Source organism: Ictalurus furcatus, chromosome 1 (assembly GCF_023375685.1).
Source record: "Ictalurus furcatus strain D&B chromosome 1, Billie_1.0, whole genome shotgun sequence".
NCBI classification, from domain to species: Eukaryota; Metazoa; Chordata; class Actinopteri; order Siluriformes; family Ictaluridae; genus Ictalurus; species Ictalurus furcatus.
In genome coordinates this window covers 38,577,928-38,595,254 of record NC_071255.1, presented here as the reverse complement: position 1 = coordinate 38,595,254, position 17,327 = coordinate 38,577,928, and the positions used below count along the sequence as shown (strand labels likewise).

The following is a 17,327-nucleotide window of genomic DNA, read 5'->3' as shown; positions in this document are numbered from 1 at the left end:
CAGTGTAACGACTTCACATCATGGAACACTACATCACACACACACACACACACACACACACACACACACACACACACACACACACGTGGGGCAAGTGGAGCGACAGACAGTCGCACAGCAGATGCCAGGGATAAAGGAACGCAAGCCCCCTCTGCATTCGTTCTCTCCACACACACACACACACACACACACACACACGTATCCTTTGATCCCCCCGACATTGAGTTTGCACTCATTTGTAACTCGTATTTCTTTCTCTCCCCTACTCTGTGTGTGTGCACGTGTGTGTGTGTGTGTGTGTGTGTGTGTGTGTGTGTGTGGATGGGTGGGTGGGTGTGTCGAAATGGGAATTTCGTTTCCATAAAATTCCAGATGATAAAAGATCCCGCTGAGTCCTGGATCAGGCCTCACAATCCAGGGATTTAAGACACAGAGGTTTGAGCTTTAATATTAATGCTCTGTGTGTGTGTGTGTGTGTGTGTGTGTGTGTGTGTGTGCGTGTTGTGTGTGTGTGTGTGTGTGTGTGTGTGTGTGTGCCTGCATTAATATACTCCGTTTTACTTGTGACACTATTTTAGAAAAATATGTCAGACATTCCCACCCGCTGTGTCGTCTATTTTACTCTGGAGTTCTCAGTGCGATCAGTTGTGGTTCCAGATTCCTACTGTCCTAGGTTCTGTTAGAGAACCCGTGTTGTGGTTCTATAATTCAGGGTGTTGTTCTAGAACCTTTGACATGGTTTCATACTCTTCTGTGTTGATCTAGGATTCTCAGGACAGTTCTGTATCCTTGAGCAGAGTTCTGGATTTCTGTAATTGCAGAAATCCAACTCCAGTTCTATTATCCAAGCTGTTGTTCTAGAATCTTTGATGCAGTTCTATAGTTCTCTGTGTGCCTCTAGAATTCTCAGTGGAGTTCTAGAGTCAACAATGTATTCCAGATAGGTGTTGTTCTGGAATCTTTGGTATGGTCTATGGCTCTATAGTCATCCCTGTTGCTCTGGTTTTCTCAGTTTTCAGGAGTTCTAGATCTGCTGTTAAAGAATCCATGGTGTGGTTCTGTAATCCCCAGTGTAGCTCTAGAAACCTTTACATCGTTCTATAATGCTACGTAGGCGTTGCAGTACAATTCTCAGGGCAGTTCTGGATTTCTGTAAAACATCTATGTGCTGTTAGAGAATCCTTTGTAATCATCAGTTGTGTAATCATGTTCTAGAATCTACAGTATGGTATATGGTATGGTATGTTCTATGTTCTGTTAGAGAAATAATGGTGCAGTTCTATAATACTAGGTGTTGTTCTGAAGTCTTTGATGTTGCTGTAGAATTTTCATTACAGTTGTAGAATCACCAGCTGAGTTCTGGGTTTCTATTGGATATCGGTACTCTTCTATGATACTTGGTGTTGTTCTAGGATCTAGGATCAGTTCTAGTAAAAACCCCAGATATGCCTATGACATTTTTAATCACTTTCTATACTATCTAGATGGACAGGTTTGTGAAGAATGAAGATAAATGTATCATTCTCGTGCACGTGTGTGTGTGTATTGGTGGGTGTGCTTGTAATAAGGTTTTGTGCAAGAGAGTTTCCATGATGTGTGTGTTTCATTGTCCGTGTTTTATAGTGGAATGTTTAAGCGCTCTAAAGTTAGCATCAGAGGAGCCACGATTCACGGAAATGTACGTAGGTACACCATGTGCACAACTGTGATCGTGTGTGTATGTGTGTGTGTGTGTGTGTGTGTGTGTGTGTGTGTGTGTGTGTGTGTGTGTGTGTATGTGTGCGCACGCAGACAGGACTAAATGCACTTCATTCTTGTCTTAATAGGAGCTTGTGTGTGTGTGTGTGTGTGTGTGTAGTGGGGAGTTAGAAAGCCGACAGCCAAGAATATCTCTGTTTCCTGGACAAGAGTACATGTACACACACACACACACACACACACACACACACACACACACATACACACACACACACACATTTGATAACATTTGAACCCAGGAACCCACAGTGTGGTTCTAGAATCCAGAGTCAGTCAAATGAGTAAAATAAGAACCTTGAGGATTACAGATCCAAACCAGGGATTCCGTATCAGCACATATTACATATTATAGAAAACCAGAAATCCATTGATGAGTCTAGAACCAAATTCTAGAGCAACAATTCCTATTATACAATGTGCTGTTGTAGAGCCCATAGTGTGGTTCTGTAATTCTATAGTAGGTGTTCTAGAATATTCAGTCTGCTTCTAGAATTCTCTGTGCTGTTCTAGAATAAACAGGAGGGGCCTGGGTTTCTACACTACCATGTGGTGTTATAGAAACCTTTGTATGGTTCTCTAATCCTTGTAGTTTTACAATCTTCAGTGCAGTTTTATAATCATAGGTGATGTTCTAGAACCATCTTTACATTATTATTGCCCTCTGTGTGGCTCTAGATTTTGCGCTACAGTTCTAGAATCAACAGAGTTCTGAGTTTCTATACTTCCATGTGGTGTTATAGAAATCTTTGTACCTTCTGTTCTGTAATCCTAGGTGTTGGTTTAGGATCTTCAGTGTGGTTCTGTAATGCTAGATGATGCTCTAGATCAATGGTCACCAATCCTGTTCCTGGACATCTAGCTTCCTGAAGAGTTTAGCTCCAACCTGACCATCTAATCACTGCCTTCAGAAGTTCCTGATCGACTAAAACAGGTGTAATAGATTTTGGTCGAAGGTAGATCTAAAAGAAGAGAGTTGGTGACCACTAGTCTAGAATCTTCTGTACAGTTCTAGAGTCCTCTGTGAATTTAATTCATTCTAGAACTCTTTATGCAGTTCTAGATCCTAATCAGCAAGAAATCCAGAGTCCTGGATTTCTGTAAACCTATGTGCAATTATAGAATTATACTTATGGTGCTGTGATCCTCCATATTGTTCTAGAATATTCTTTACAGTTCTACAATCTTCTCTGTTGTTCTAGAATTCTCAGATTCCTTCTATATCATATGTGCTGCTATAGAATGGTTCTTGATTGTGTAGGTCGTATAGTGCACAGTCCTTTGTGTTCCTTTAGAACTGTTGTATAATCTTCAGGATGGGTGGATAATCCTCATTTACTACTGCTTTGGGATACAATATAGTCATTTCTACAGTGGACTGTTTAGGATGAAAGCTCAGCGGCAGATGAAGGAACTCCACATGAAGGAACCTTCTGGAACCCATTATCCCAGGTGACATCGGGTCACGAGTGGAACTCGGGTTTTTAAAAACGGGTTCAGCGTTAGCATGACTATTGGGTGCTTGTCTGATAACATCACTGTGTTGCTTCCCAGAACATTCAACAGAACAGTAGCTGATGGAAACACACAACAGTTCACTTTTTCTTTCCTCCTGGGTTCCCACCTGCTGTCCGATCCATCACCAGCTGTCAACAAGGTTCCTACAACACACACACACACACACACACAGACACTGGTGGAGAAGTAACTGATTGGTTCCTGCTGATTGTTCGATGATGTCATGGCCAAGTCATTCATTTCTATTCATCTGCACTAAAGAGTGTGAGGAAATTGCACACACACACACACACACACACACACACACATAGGGGTGCACATTCCAGCCTCACATTTCACTCTTCGGTTAATGAATGAATAGTGTTACCATGACAACTTGCTAAAAGCTAGGAGATTAAGAGCTGAGGAAAAAAAACAGACAGAAACAGAGAGACTCTCTGTGTGTGTGTGTGTGTGTGTGTGTGTGTGTGTGTGTGTGCATGTTTATACATCACATGCATGTTTATTTTTAATTTACTTTATTTTTATATTGTATAATTGATTTTATTTAATATTAATGAACTGATCTGTCTGTCGCACTCTGCTAAAATTAGCATAGAGAACATTACACACTGAAAGGGTGCATGTTTACACACACACACACACACACACACACACACAGTATTTGCAGTGGCTGTTTGTAAGCATATGAAGGGCTGCATTCTTTAGCCATGGTACAGACAGCCTGCCAGTCCACACACACACACACACACACACACACACACACACATACCAATTTATTAAAAACAAGATAGTGCCTCTTACAGAAATGGCCACATGGGTGCAGTTTAAATGCACACACTGTATTTCTCATTAACAAGGATGTAATTATATCAGTCCATCTAAAAACAGGCCACAGTATCAAACACAATACAATATCAAACACCCTATAGCATCAAACACAATACAATATCAAACACAACACAGTATCAAACACAATACAGTATCAAACACAATACAGCATCAAACACAATACAGTATCAAACACAATACAGTATCAAACACCCTACAGCATCAAACACAATACAGCATCAAACACCCGACAGTATCAAACACCCGACAGTATCAAACACAATACAGCATCAAACACAATACAGTATCAAACGCCCTACAGTATCAAACACCCGACAGTATCAAACACAATACAGCATCAAACACAATACAGTATCAAACACAATACAGCATCAAACACAATACAGCATCAAACACAATACAGTATCAAACACCCTACAGTATCAAACACAATACAGTATCAAACACCCTACAGTATCAAACACCATACAGCATCAAACACAATACAGTATCAAACACCCTACAGTATCAAACACCCTACAGTATCAAACACAATACAATATCAAACAGCCTATAGCATCAAACACAATACAATATCAAACACAATACAGTATCAAACACCCTACAGGACCAACACAATACAGCATCAAACACCCTACAGTATCAAACACAATAAAGCATCAAACACCCTACAGTATCAAACACAATACAGCATCAAACACCCAACAGTATCAAACACCCTACAGCATCAAACAGAATACAGTATCCAACACCCGACAGTATCAAATACCATACAATATCAAACACCCTAAAGTATCAAACACAATACAGTATCAAACACCCTACAGCATCAAACACAATACAATGTCAAACACCCTATAGTATCAAACACCCTACAGCATCAAACACCCTACAGCATCAAACAGAATACAGTATCAAACACCCTACAGCATCAAACACCCTACAGTACCAACCACAATACAGTATCAAACACCCTACAGGATCAAACATCCTACAGTATCAAACACAATACAGTATCAAACACCCGGCAGTATCAAACACAATACAGCATCAAACACAATACAGTATCAAACACCCTACAGCATCAAACACAATACAGTATCAAACACAATACAGTATCAAACACAATACAGCATCAAACACTCTACAGCATCAAACACAATAAAGCATCAAACACCCTACAGTATCAAACACAATACAGTATCAAACACCCGGCAGTATCAAACACAATACAGCATCAAACACAATACAGTATCAAACACAATACAGTATCAAACACCCTACAGCATCAAACACAATACAGTATCAAACACCTGACAGTATCAAACACCCGACAGTATCAAACACAATACAGTATCAAACACCCTACAATATCAAACACCCGATAGTATCAAACACCCTACAATATCAAACACGCCGCAGTATCCATACCATATGTTAAGAAGAGTTTAAAACTAGCAAGGGATAGAATTTCGCCTGCACCAAACGCTTAACATACGTCATAATTAGTAGTGTGTAAAGTGATCATAGATCAAACCTTCGATGTGAGGGAAACGTCCATAAACTCACTGAAGTGGTCTTTTACAATAAAGCAAGGCCACAATACCATTTACATTCAACTCCATACACAATAATAAGAGGTTATTCCAGTCCACCTGAACAAATCAGCAATTACCATCCTCTACCTAATTAAAGCAGAACGTTGAGGACATCATTCTAACACACACACACACACACACACACACAAACATCTACACCCCCATTCAGACCCTTAACACTCTACATACGTAATGAGCATTTTACTCCGTTTCCACTGGCAACCGCCAAAGCTATAAAAAAAACTCCCACGCTTCCCCTTTTCGTGTGTGTGTGTGTGTGTGTGTGTGTGTGTGTGTGTGTGTGTGTGTGAGTGAGATGAAAGGGCTGGGGGCGACAGAGAGACCTACATAGAAAACAAAGTCGTGAACGTGAAATGTTTCTCTGAGTGAGATGTTGGTTTATACAACACTACCATCTTGTGTTCACTTCTGTATATGACATGTATACTACATCACAGACCATACCAAGACTATTGATGCGCGTACACACACACACACACACACACACACACACACACACACACACAGACAAAGGTCCTCCTTCTAGGATCCTCTGTGTGGCCTCTATAATCTGATTGGTTGTTGGAGAAGACCAGGCATTAGTAGTGTGTATGTGTGTGTTACATTTCTCCATAAACAAACATGGATGACACAGCAGGTCAATCTACACCAGGTGCTTCTTCAGAAACCTTCAGGAGAACATCACATGGTCCAGAACGAATATCAAGACAGACTGAGTAGCATTTCAGTAATAGACGAGACTCTATGGGTAGTAATAAAAATATTAAAGCTCAGGAGAAAAAAGATTATTTCACTGGTTTTGTTCACTCACAACCATTGGGTCATCTGAAGCTTTTATCTGAAGCTGTTATCTGAAGTTAGCTCTGTTGGTATGCGAACAACACAAGCCTCTGCATGATGTCCGTTTGCTCCATAAGCACATCATAGTGTTTATGGAAGTCAGGCACATGGTGATTCTGCATTAAATATGATGAAACCTTAAAATACGTCTTCTTTTCCCCCAAAGTAAAAGCATCAGATGACCCATCGTGAATCTGGAACGATTTACAGTTGTGTAGGTGTTCTGACTTCTCCAACTGACTCAATTTTCCTGCTTCAAAGTTGTGCCAGTATAGAAAGGAGTCCTCGCTTTCAGTCACAGTAAATGGAGAATGTTTTTGGTTCATTCGTGTGTTTGACTTAGCTAACATTAGATATGTATACAGTTCCATCCATCCCTCCATTTTCAGTATCACGTATCCTACCCAGGGTCACCCGGAGCCTGGAGCCTATCCCAGGGGACTCAGGGCACGAGGCAGCGGACACCCTGGACGGGGTTCCAATCCATCACAGGGCACAATCACACACTACAGACAATTTGAGATTCCAAACAGTCTACAGAGCATGTCTTTGGACTTGGGGAGGAAACTGGAGAATCACGGGGAGAATATGCAAACTCCACGCACAAACGGCCGAGGCGGGATTTGAACTCCCTACCCCAGAGGTGCAAGAAAAACTTGCTAAATACTGTGCCACCGTGTCCCCATATATGCCCATTTTTAATTAGGGAAAACACATTGAATTGACTAATTAAAATCTAACACGACACAAATTTAGTGGTAATGATAATTATAAAGTGTCAGCAGAGATGCACTCAAACAGTTAGAGCAGATCAACAGTGAAAATATTGTTGTACACTTTTCTCTGACGGACAACAGGCGAGAGATTTGTGAAAGGACTATACTGAAATGTATTGTGTTATGTTTATTACTGTTTACTACCCCAAGGGATTGTGACTATGCATTACTGACAGGTCTGCTATTTTACAAGCCACTTATTTTCATTGATTTTGTTTTGTTTTATCAGTCAGTTAATAATAGGTAATAAAAGCCCTGGGCAAATGGGTAGTTTGAATTCAATCCGAACTGGGGCTACTGGGACACTTCAGAGCAGGAATCCGGAGCGGAGGTGGGCTGTGATGAAATACTGTAAGGACGGAAGGTTTAATATCCCACTGACTGGTCGACATTCCCAATACTACAGTGTGTTTTTGGTTTCGATGGAGGTTAGGATCTTTAATTTTTTCCATGTGTGCTGGATAAAACAACTAATTACAAGCAAAGATGCAATTAATAATCATCACATCAATCAAAATTATGCACTATAAAAGGCCTTTGTTATTTTTAAGTAGAATATACATTTGTTTGCACGCGCGCACACACACACACACACACACACACACACGGACATGGACACACACACACGGACACACACACACACACACACACACACTTACCCTGAAACACAGATGACTTAGTAGTTGTAGAGAGGAACCCATCTCCAGGAAAATACAAATATCTACGCAACTCTCCCTCATGTGTATTCAGACTGCAACTATCCAAACCTGTGTGTGTGTGTGTGTGTGTGTGTGTGTGTGGTTCCAATAAGACACCCAATGCTCTATTACAGAAGGTGAGCAGGTAATGAGGGCTCAACTTACACACTCCAAATAAAACATTTATAAACCTCTCATCAAGTGTGTGTGTGTGTGTGTGTGTGTTGAAAATAAAGTTCTCTCTCCATCTCTGTCTGTCACTAATTTTTGAAACAAAACAGTGTCTAAAATACAGCGATGCTGATTTTACTCACAAATTTTCTCTTCAGCTTTCCTTTATCGTTGCATAAGCCACGCCCCTGTGACTGGGCGGAGTCATACTCTGGCACACCCAGATGTCCGTCAACGGAAAGACTCTTTCGTAAATACGCAGCTCGGCTGTGCAACTGGGAGAATGGTGATTGTGAATGTGGGCGGAGCTTCACATCAGATCCCACCTGCTGTTCTTCACTTTCATTATCGTCTTCTAATCGCCATGCATAGTCTGAAACACACACATACACACACGCACACACACGCACACACACACGCACACACACACAGGTCACTCTTTTAATGAAGCTACCTGCTGTGTTTGAAGTGTGTGTGTTTGATGTGTGTATTGAATGTGTGTGTGTGTGTTTGATGTGTGTATTAATGTGTGTGTGTATGTGTGTGTTTCATGTGTGTATTGAATGTGTGTATTGAATGTGTATGTGTGTGTGTTTGATGTGTGTATTGAATGGGTGTGTGTTTGATGTGTGTATTGAATGTGTGTGTGTGTTTGATGTGTGTATTGAATGTGTGTGTTTGTTGTGTGTACTGAATGTGTGTGTGTGTGTGTGAGTGTGTTTGATGTGTGTATTGAATGGTTGTGTGATTGATGTGTGTACTGAATGTGTGTGTGTTTTATGTGTGTATTGAATGGGTGTGTGATTGATGTGTGTATTTAATGTGTGTGTGTGTGTGTGTTTGATGTGCATATTGAAAGTGTGTGTTTGATGTGTGTATTGAATGTGTGTGTGTGTGCGTGTGTGTTTGATGTGTGTATTGAATGGGTGTGTGTTTGATGTGTGTATTGAATGTGTGTGTGTGTGTTCGTGTGTGTTTGATGTGTGTATTGAATGTGTGTATGTTTGATGTTTGTATTGAATGTGTGTGTGTGTGTGTGTGTTTTATGTTTGTATTGAATGTGTGTGTTTGTTGTGTGTACTGAATGTGTGTGTTTGTGTGTGTGGATGTGTTTATTGAATGTGTATGTGTGTGTTTGATGTGTGTATTGAATGTGTGTGTGTGTTTGATGTGTGTATTGAATGTGTGTGTGTGTGTGTGTTTGATGTGTGTATTGAATGTGTGTGTGTTTGATGTGTGTATTGAAAGTGTGTGTGTGTGTGTGTTTGATGTGTGTATTGAATGTGTGTGTGTTTGATGTGCGTATTGAAAGTGTGTGTTCGATGTGTGTATTGAATGTGTGTGTGTGTGTGTGTGTGTGTGTGTGTGTTTGATGTGTGTATTGAATGTGTGTGTTTGAAGTGTATTGAATGTGTATGTGAGTGTGTGTGTGTTTGATGTGTGTATTGAATGTGTGTGTGTGTGTTTGATGTGTGTATTGAATGTGTGTGTGTTTGAAGTGTATTGAATGTGTATGTGAGTGTGTGTGTGTTTGATGTGCATATTGAAAGTGTGTGTTTGATGTGTGTTTGATGTGTGTATTGAATGTGTGTGTGTTTGAAGTGTATTGAATGTGTGTGTGTTTGATGTGTGTATTGTGTGTGTGTGTTTCATGTGTGTATTGAATGTGTGTATTGAATGTGTGTGTTTGATGTGTTAATTGAATGTGTATGTGTGTTTGATGTTTGTATTGAATGGGTGTGTGTTTGATGTGTGTATTGAATGTGTGTGTGTGTGTGTGTGTGTTTGATGTGTGTATCGAATGGGTGTGTTTGTTATGTGTACTGAATGTGTGTGTGTGTGTGTGTGTGTGTTTGTGTGTGTGAGTGTGTGTTTGATGTGTGTATTGAATGTGTGTGTGTGTGTGGGTGTGTTTGTTGTGTGTACTGAATGTGTGTGTGTGTGTACTGAATGTGTGTGTGTGTGTGTGTGAGTGTGTGTTTGATGTGTGTATTGAATGGTTGTGTGATTGATGTGTGTATTGAATGTGTGTGTGTGTTTGATGTGTGTATTGAATGAGTGTGTGTGTGTTTGATGTGTGTATTGAATGTGTGTGTGTGTTTGATGTGTGTATTGAATGGGTGTGTGTGTGTTTGATGTGTGTATTGAATGGGTCTGTGATTGATGTGTGTATTGAATGGATGTATGATTGATGTGTGTATTTAATGTGTGTGTGTGTGTGTGTGTGTGTCTGATGTGTGCATTGAATGTGCATGTGTTTGATGTTTGTATTGAATGGGTGTGTGTTTGATGTGTGTACTGAATGTGTGTATGTGTGTGTGTGTGTGTGTGTTTGATGTGTGTATTGAATGTGTATGTTTGATGTGTGTATTGAATGCGCATGTGTTTGATGTGTGTATTGAATGTGTGTATCTGTGTGTGTTTGATGTGTGTATTGAATGTGTGTATCTGTGTGTGTTTGCTGTGTGTATCTGTGTGTGTTTGATGTGTGTATTGAATGTGTGTATCTGTGTGTGTTTGATGTGTGTATTGAATGTGTGTGTGTGTGTTTGATGTGTGTATTGAATGTGTGTCTGTGTGTTTTTGTGTGTATTGAATGTGTGTATTGTGTGTGTGTGTTTGATGTGTGTATTGAATGTGTGTATCTGTGTGTGTTTGATGTGTGTATTGAATGTGTGTATCTGTGTGTGTTTGATGTGTGTATCTGTGTGTGTTTGATGTGTGTATTGAATGTGTGTCTTTCACTCACACACTCTACTGCTGCTGGTGACAGTAGTTGCTTAGCAACCAATGTGGGGAAAATTATGGGGACTTTTAGTTCTTTAGGAAAAAGGAAAACCCAGAGAGAGTGAGAGAGAGAGAGAGAGAGAGAGAGAGAGAGAGAGAGAGAGAGAGACAGACAGACAGAGAGTGAGAGAGAGATGTGAGAGAAGAAGACAGAGAGAGAGAGACAGAGAGAGAGACAGAGAGCGAGAGAGAGAAAGAGAGAGAGAAAGCAGAGAAAACTTTTGTGATATAAAAGTAATGATGCGACATGAAAGAGATCAGTGGAACAGGAAGAGTATACTGGCCATAAATGTCATTGAATTGGTAAACCTGCTCATGGACCACATGCAGCTCCATTGTGTAATGAGTTTCATGTCACACAACGCTAGTGTCCTCTCAGTGTTAGTGTCCTCTCAGTGTTAATGACCCAGTGTTAGTGTCCTCTCAGTGTTAGTGTCCTCTCAGTGTTAGTGTCCTCTCAGTGTTAGTGACCCAGTGTTAGTGTCCTCTCAGTGTTAGTGTCCTCTCAGTGTTAGTGACCCAGTGTTAGTGTCCTCTCAGTGTTAGTGTCCTCTCAGTGTTAGTGACCTCTCAGTGTTAATGACCCTGTGTTAGTGTCCTCTCAGTGTTATTGTCCTCTCAGTGTTAGTGTCCTCTCGGTGTTAGTGACCTCTCAGTGTTACTGTCCTCTCAGTGTTAGTGTCCTCTCAGTGTTAGTGTCCTCTCGGTGTTAGTGTCCTCTCGGTGTTAGTGTCCTCTCAGTGTTACTGTCCTCTCAGTGTTAGTGTCCTCTCAGTGTTAGTGTCCTCTCAGTGTTAATGACCCAGTGTTATTGTCCTCTCAGTGTTAGTGTCCTCTCAGTGTTATTGTCCTCTCAGTGTTAGTGTCCTCTCAGTGTTATTGTCCTCTCAGTGTTAGTGTCCTCTCAGTGTTAGTGTCCTCTCGGTGTTAGTGACCTCTCAGTGTTACTGTCCTCTCAGTGTTAGTGTCCTCTCAGTGTTACTGTCCTCTCAGTGTTAGTGTCCTCTCGGTGTTAGTGTCCTCTCGGTGTTAGTGTCCTCTCAGTGTTAGTGTCCTCTCAGTGTTAATGACCCAGTGTTAGTGTCTTCTCAGTGTTATTGTCCTCTCAGTGTTAGTGTCCTCTCGGTGTTAGTGTGCTCTCAGTGTTAGTGTCCTCTCAGTGTTAGTGTCCTCTCAGTGTTACTGTCCTCTCAGTGTTAGTGTGCTCTCAGTGTTAGTGTCCTCTCGGTGTTAGTGTGCTCTCGGTGTTAGTGTCCTCTCGGTGTTAGTGTGCTCTCAGTGTTAGTGTCCTCTCGGTGTTAGTGACCTCTTAGTGTTAGTGTCCTCTCGGTGTTAGTGTCCTCTCAGTGTTAGTGTCCTCTCGGTGTTAGTGACCCAGTGTTAGTGTCCTCTCAGTGTTATTGTCCTCTCAGTGTTATTGTCCTCCCAGTGTTAGTGACCTCTCAGTAGTATTAGTGTCCTCTCAGTGTTAGTGTCCTCTCAGTGTTAGTGACCTCTCAGTGTGAGTGACCCAGTGTTAGTGACCTCTCAGTGCCACCTCTGCAGATCCAGTACAGACCAGAGAAGAGTAGAGCCAAGGGGCAGTGAAATCCATTGAGACAGTCACCTTGTTAGTTCCACCCATTGGAACAGGTCCAGGGTGATGTAGCAGTTGTGCTCAAGACTACCCACTCCTCCAGGCATTCCAGTGACTGCTCTAATCGATGGATAGACCTATCTGATGTTGTTGATCCCGAGGGTGCAAATGGGATTCAAAGAGACAGTTCTTTGGCCTGGGGCTCAAAGTCTGAAAATAGTACCATTTTGTAACTTAAGTCTCATTTAAAAAGACTTACTAAGTCTTTTAGTAAAGTATTTTAGTCTTTGCTAGCTAACTGCTAGAAAAATAGTGAGTTCCACCACTAAAGCTAGATTTTATTTAATTTATTCATTATATCTATATACACTTTTCTCTTTCTCCCGCTTCTTTTTTCCTCTTTGAGGCAAGACCCCAATAAAAATCATCTATCAGGACGAAGCCCCTTTTCAAGTTATCTTGCCCATCAGTGGTTCTGAGAAGCTTCTCACATATTGGCATTTCCATGGACATTTCCACAGTCATCCAAACAACTGCCTGCACTGTCCTGTAGCTAAACCCCATGTGAGATGCCACCAAAAGGTCGAGACTATTAATGAATCAGTAAAGGTACTGTACAACCCCTGGAAGCCATCAATGCTTGCACTTACACTAGCCTTAATAAGACCGTACATCAGGGCTAATCTAAAGAACTATTGAGGACAGCCACAGCAAAGACCCCCACTGTATTCTGGTGTTCTGAGTTTTTCATGTAAGAGATAAGGATGTGTAAGGACCATGCAGTACCTGCAGGGGGCAGTGTGCAGGCGGTGAGCTGGGTGGGGCTAGATGCCAATTGGGAGCAGGGCTCACTTCTGCCAATCAGCTGAGAGTTCTGGTGCAAGCGGCCCACGATGGGAGACTGAGGGATGCTGGGTAATGTTCTAGACTTGGACAGCAGGGGTCTCTGCAGACGCCGCTCCAATGACCTGCGACAAATAATGAAAAATCGATCACTTCCTCCACTGGGGATGCAAATGTTTGCAAATGCGTATTATAGAAATAAAACAAATTAGCCAATAATTTACCACCAAGCCTAAAACATCAAACAAATTAGCGCTGCATGTCAGCTACGAATTGTTTAATGAACAAAAAATATGTTAATCTAAGAAATGTAACATACAGCTACAAGTATAGATCATCAGGAACAGCGGGGGGGGGGGGGCATGAAGAGTCTGCAGTTTAATATACAACATGTAGTGATATTAATTATACAAAATCTGTACTGTATCATCTATAGAAACATTTCACACACTCTCCACAACAAAGAATTTCATCTGTAACGTACAAGTATATGTGTGTGTGTGTCTGTGTGTGTGTGTTGCACATTCCCTTGCATATACATACGCAAATACATCAACAAAAACACATGCAACATCTCATTCACAAACCTTCCATCATCCATATGTGTCTAATATAAGCACACACACACACACACACACACACACACACACACACACACACAAACTCAGATACAACCCATATATGGTACATACACACACCCATAAACATTCTTTATCTCACACACACACACACACTGAATCGTACCTGGCCTCAGCTGCACTACAGCAGTAGCTTCCACTGCGGCGCCCATCTCTCCGATTAATCAGCTTCCCAAAACTCGCCATTATATGTCTGTGTGTGTGTGTGTGTGTGTGTGTGTGTAACAATGTTATCCGTATGTCAGGCTGTGAATGCTTTCTTCCAGCAGTCCACAATTCACCTGAGTATCATTCTCATCCCCTTACTCTCTCTCTCTCTCTCTCTCTCTCTCTCACTCTCTCTCTCTCTCAGCCTGCAGCATAAATAGAGCGAGAGGAGTTGTCTGCATCACGCACGCACAGCCACACAGACACACACACACACACACACACATACACACACACACACACACACACATACACACACACACACACACAAATATACACGATAAAGCCAAAAATAGCAATGTTAGTAACTGCCTCAACACACTCCGCCACAATGTGAGAGAGCGCGCGCGCGAGAGAGAGAGAGAGAGAGAGAGAGAGAGAGCTCCTCTAAGTTCACATCGATAATGATAAGAGACAGTGCAGTTGCCAGATGCCCTTAGTGGAAAATCCCCCTTCATAAAATACTGAAAACTGAAAGATGGAACATCGATAGAGAGCAAAAGGGACATTCTCTTCATTATTGCTTCTCTCTCGCTTTCTCTGTCTCTCTCTCTGTCTCTCTCTCTCTCTGTTAGTCTGTGGGGATGAAATAGAGTGCATATCTGGGACATTATATTTATGATTACATAAATTACTACTCCTCATCTCACTGTTGGTGAAACTGAGAAACCTCGACAACTGAATGAATCAAAAAAAAAACCAGTATAAAGAACCGGATATCATTTTTAGATTCATTCATTTGTCGAGGTTTCTCAGTTTCACACACACATACACACACACACACACACACAACATAGAGACTGAGGACCAGCAGGGAGTACACTGTAAACACCAGCAGTGAGATGAGGAGTAGTAACATAATGCATATTCATAGAGATGCACCGCCACATCAAGATCTTGTGATCTTACATGATGTTGCATGTAAGCTTGATGTAATTCTGGACAACAAACTACATTATATGGCCAAAAGTATGTGCACCCCTGACCGTCACACCCACACAGTATGAGCGTGGTGAACATACCATTCCAGATTTATTCCTCCGTTGCTGTTAATGCACTCCACTCTTCTGGGAACGCTCTCCAGTAGATTTTGGGGCGTGGCTGTGGGGATTAGTGATCATTGAGCTACAAGAGCATTAGTGAGGTTGAGGTCAGGTGCTGATGATGATGTGAGGAGACTCCAGTTCCAGTTCATCCCAAAGGTGTTCAGTGGGGTTGAGGTCAGGGTTCTGTGCAGGACACTCGAGTTCTTCTACCTCCTTCCAACCTTCACACACCACATCTTCATGTAGCTTGCTTTGTGCACTGTGTGTCTCGCTGGAACAGTGTTTGGGTTCCTCTTAGTTCCAGTGAAAGGAACCTGTAACGCTACAGCGTACAGAGACGTTCTATACAACTGTGTGCTTCAGACTTTGTGGTAACAGTTTGGGGAAAAAACACATATGGGTGTGATGATCAGGGGTGCACATACTTTTGGTGTATCTTTCTCTCCTTACATCACTAAACTGACTTGGGCATACATGCTTCTCCTCTACAACATCAGGAGGATCTGATGATTTCTTTTTTTCTTTTCCTCTACGTTCTATTTTGTTACTTGTGACACCACCCACTAGTGAACACATATGTTACATGCAGGTATGTTGGCAGACACCACAGCTCCTGGTAGAAGTGTTGTGTGTATACTCAGCCCACACAATATGACAGCTTTAAGAAGGGACAGCTTTAAGGGATATTAGGAGCATCTCCCATACTGGATGATTCTCTCCCTTGATCTCACCAGAGGCTGACTGACTGATGTCACAATGACCTTGCATAACAAGATAATGAAGTTAAGAGCTTCATTATGAGTTAAATATGATGACACAAGAGTAGAGGTATATATAGCTAGCACTAATGAATCAATCACATTTTACCAGAATGGCTGTATGACATGGTGAAAGAAGGATCCCAGGCATGAAATCAAAGGAGTTGCTATGTGAAGGTAGATCCTTCAAGGTATCATGGAAGGGAGGGGTATCTGAATCTCAACTGGGGTTTCCCAGGGGTCAGTTCTGCTCTTTTCTATTTATACTACATCTCTGGGACCTGTGATTGAGTCTTATGGCTTCTCATATCATTTCTATGCTGATGACACCCAGCTCTATTTGTCCTTCAAGCCTGAAGATCCATCCATCTCAGAATGCATCTCCGCCTGCCTGTCTGACATCTCGGACTAGATGAAGGAACACCACCTTAAGTGCAACTTGGCAAAAATGGAGCTTCTAGTCATCCCTGCCTGCTCCTCAATCAACCACAACCTCCCTTTTTTTCCCCAAAACTCTTGAAAGAGCCGTTTTTAATCAACTCTCCAATTTTCTCACACAGAACAACCTCCTGGACACCAAGCAGTTTGGCTTCAAGAGCAACCACTCCACGGAGACTGCTCTGCTTTCCGTCACTGAAGCCTTACAACTAGCAAGAGCAACCTCTAGATCATCTGTCCTCATCCTACTCACCTCTCTGCCGCTTTCGACACTGTGAACCATCAGATCCTCCTGTCAACTCTCTCCAGCCTGGGCATCACTGGAACGGTTCTGCGCTGGGTGGAATCCTATCTCTCTGACAGATCCTTCAAGGTACCATGGAGGGGGGGTATTTCTGAAACTCAGCAACTCACAACTGGCGTTCCACAGGGGTCAGTTCTGGGTCCACTCCTCTTTTCTATCTACACTACATCTCTAGGGCAGGTGATTGAGTCTCATGGCTTCTCATATCAGTGCTATGTTGATGACACCCAGATCCATTTGTCCTTCCAGCCTGACAATCCATCCGTCTCTGCACGCATCTCTGCTTGCCTTTTGGACATCTCGGTCTGGACAAAGGAAAACCATCTTAAGCTTAACCTGGCAAAATCTGAGCTTCTCGTGATCCCAGCCTGTCCCTCAATCAACCACAACCTCACTGTACAGCTCAGCTCACTCACACTCATGCCAACCGGGACGGCCAGGAACCTTGGGGTGATTCTTGATGACGGCTTGACCTTTACAGACCATATCTCAGCAACTGCA

General features: G+C 42.0%; 1 protein-coding gene across 11 annotated transcripts in view; it reads right to left on the bottom strand.

Moving 5' to 3' along the window:
- The window catches only part of LOC128615659 (ankyrin repeat and fibronectin type-III domain-containing protein 1), a 73,842-nt gene that overhangs the window by 43,360 nt on the left and 13,155 nt on the right, over positions 1–17,327 (bottom strand). For all 11 annotated transcript variants that reach the window (XM_053637922.1, XM_053637932.1, XM_053637887.1 and 8 more), the window contains 2 exons: positions 13,379–13,560; positions 8,373–8,602 (listed from right to left, as the gene is read on the bottom strand). In XM_053637922.1, coding sequence (XP_053493897.1) covers positions 8,373–8,602; positions 13,379–13,560 — 412 coding nt within the window. The remainder of the gene's footprint in view (positions 1–8,372; positions 8,603–13,378; positions 13,561–17,327) is intronic.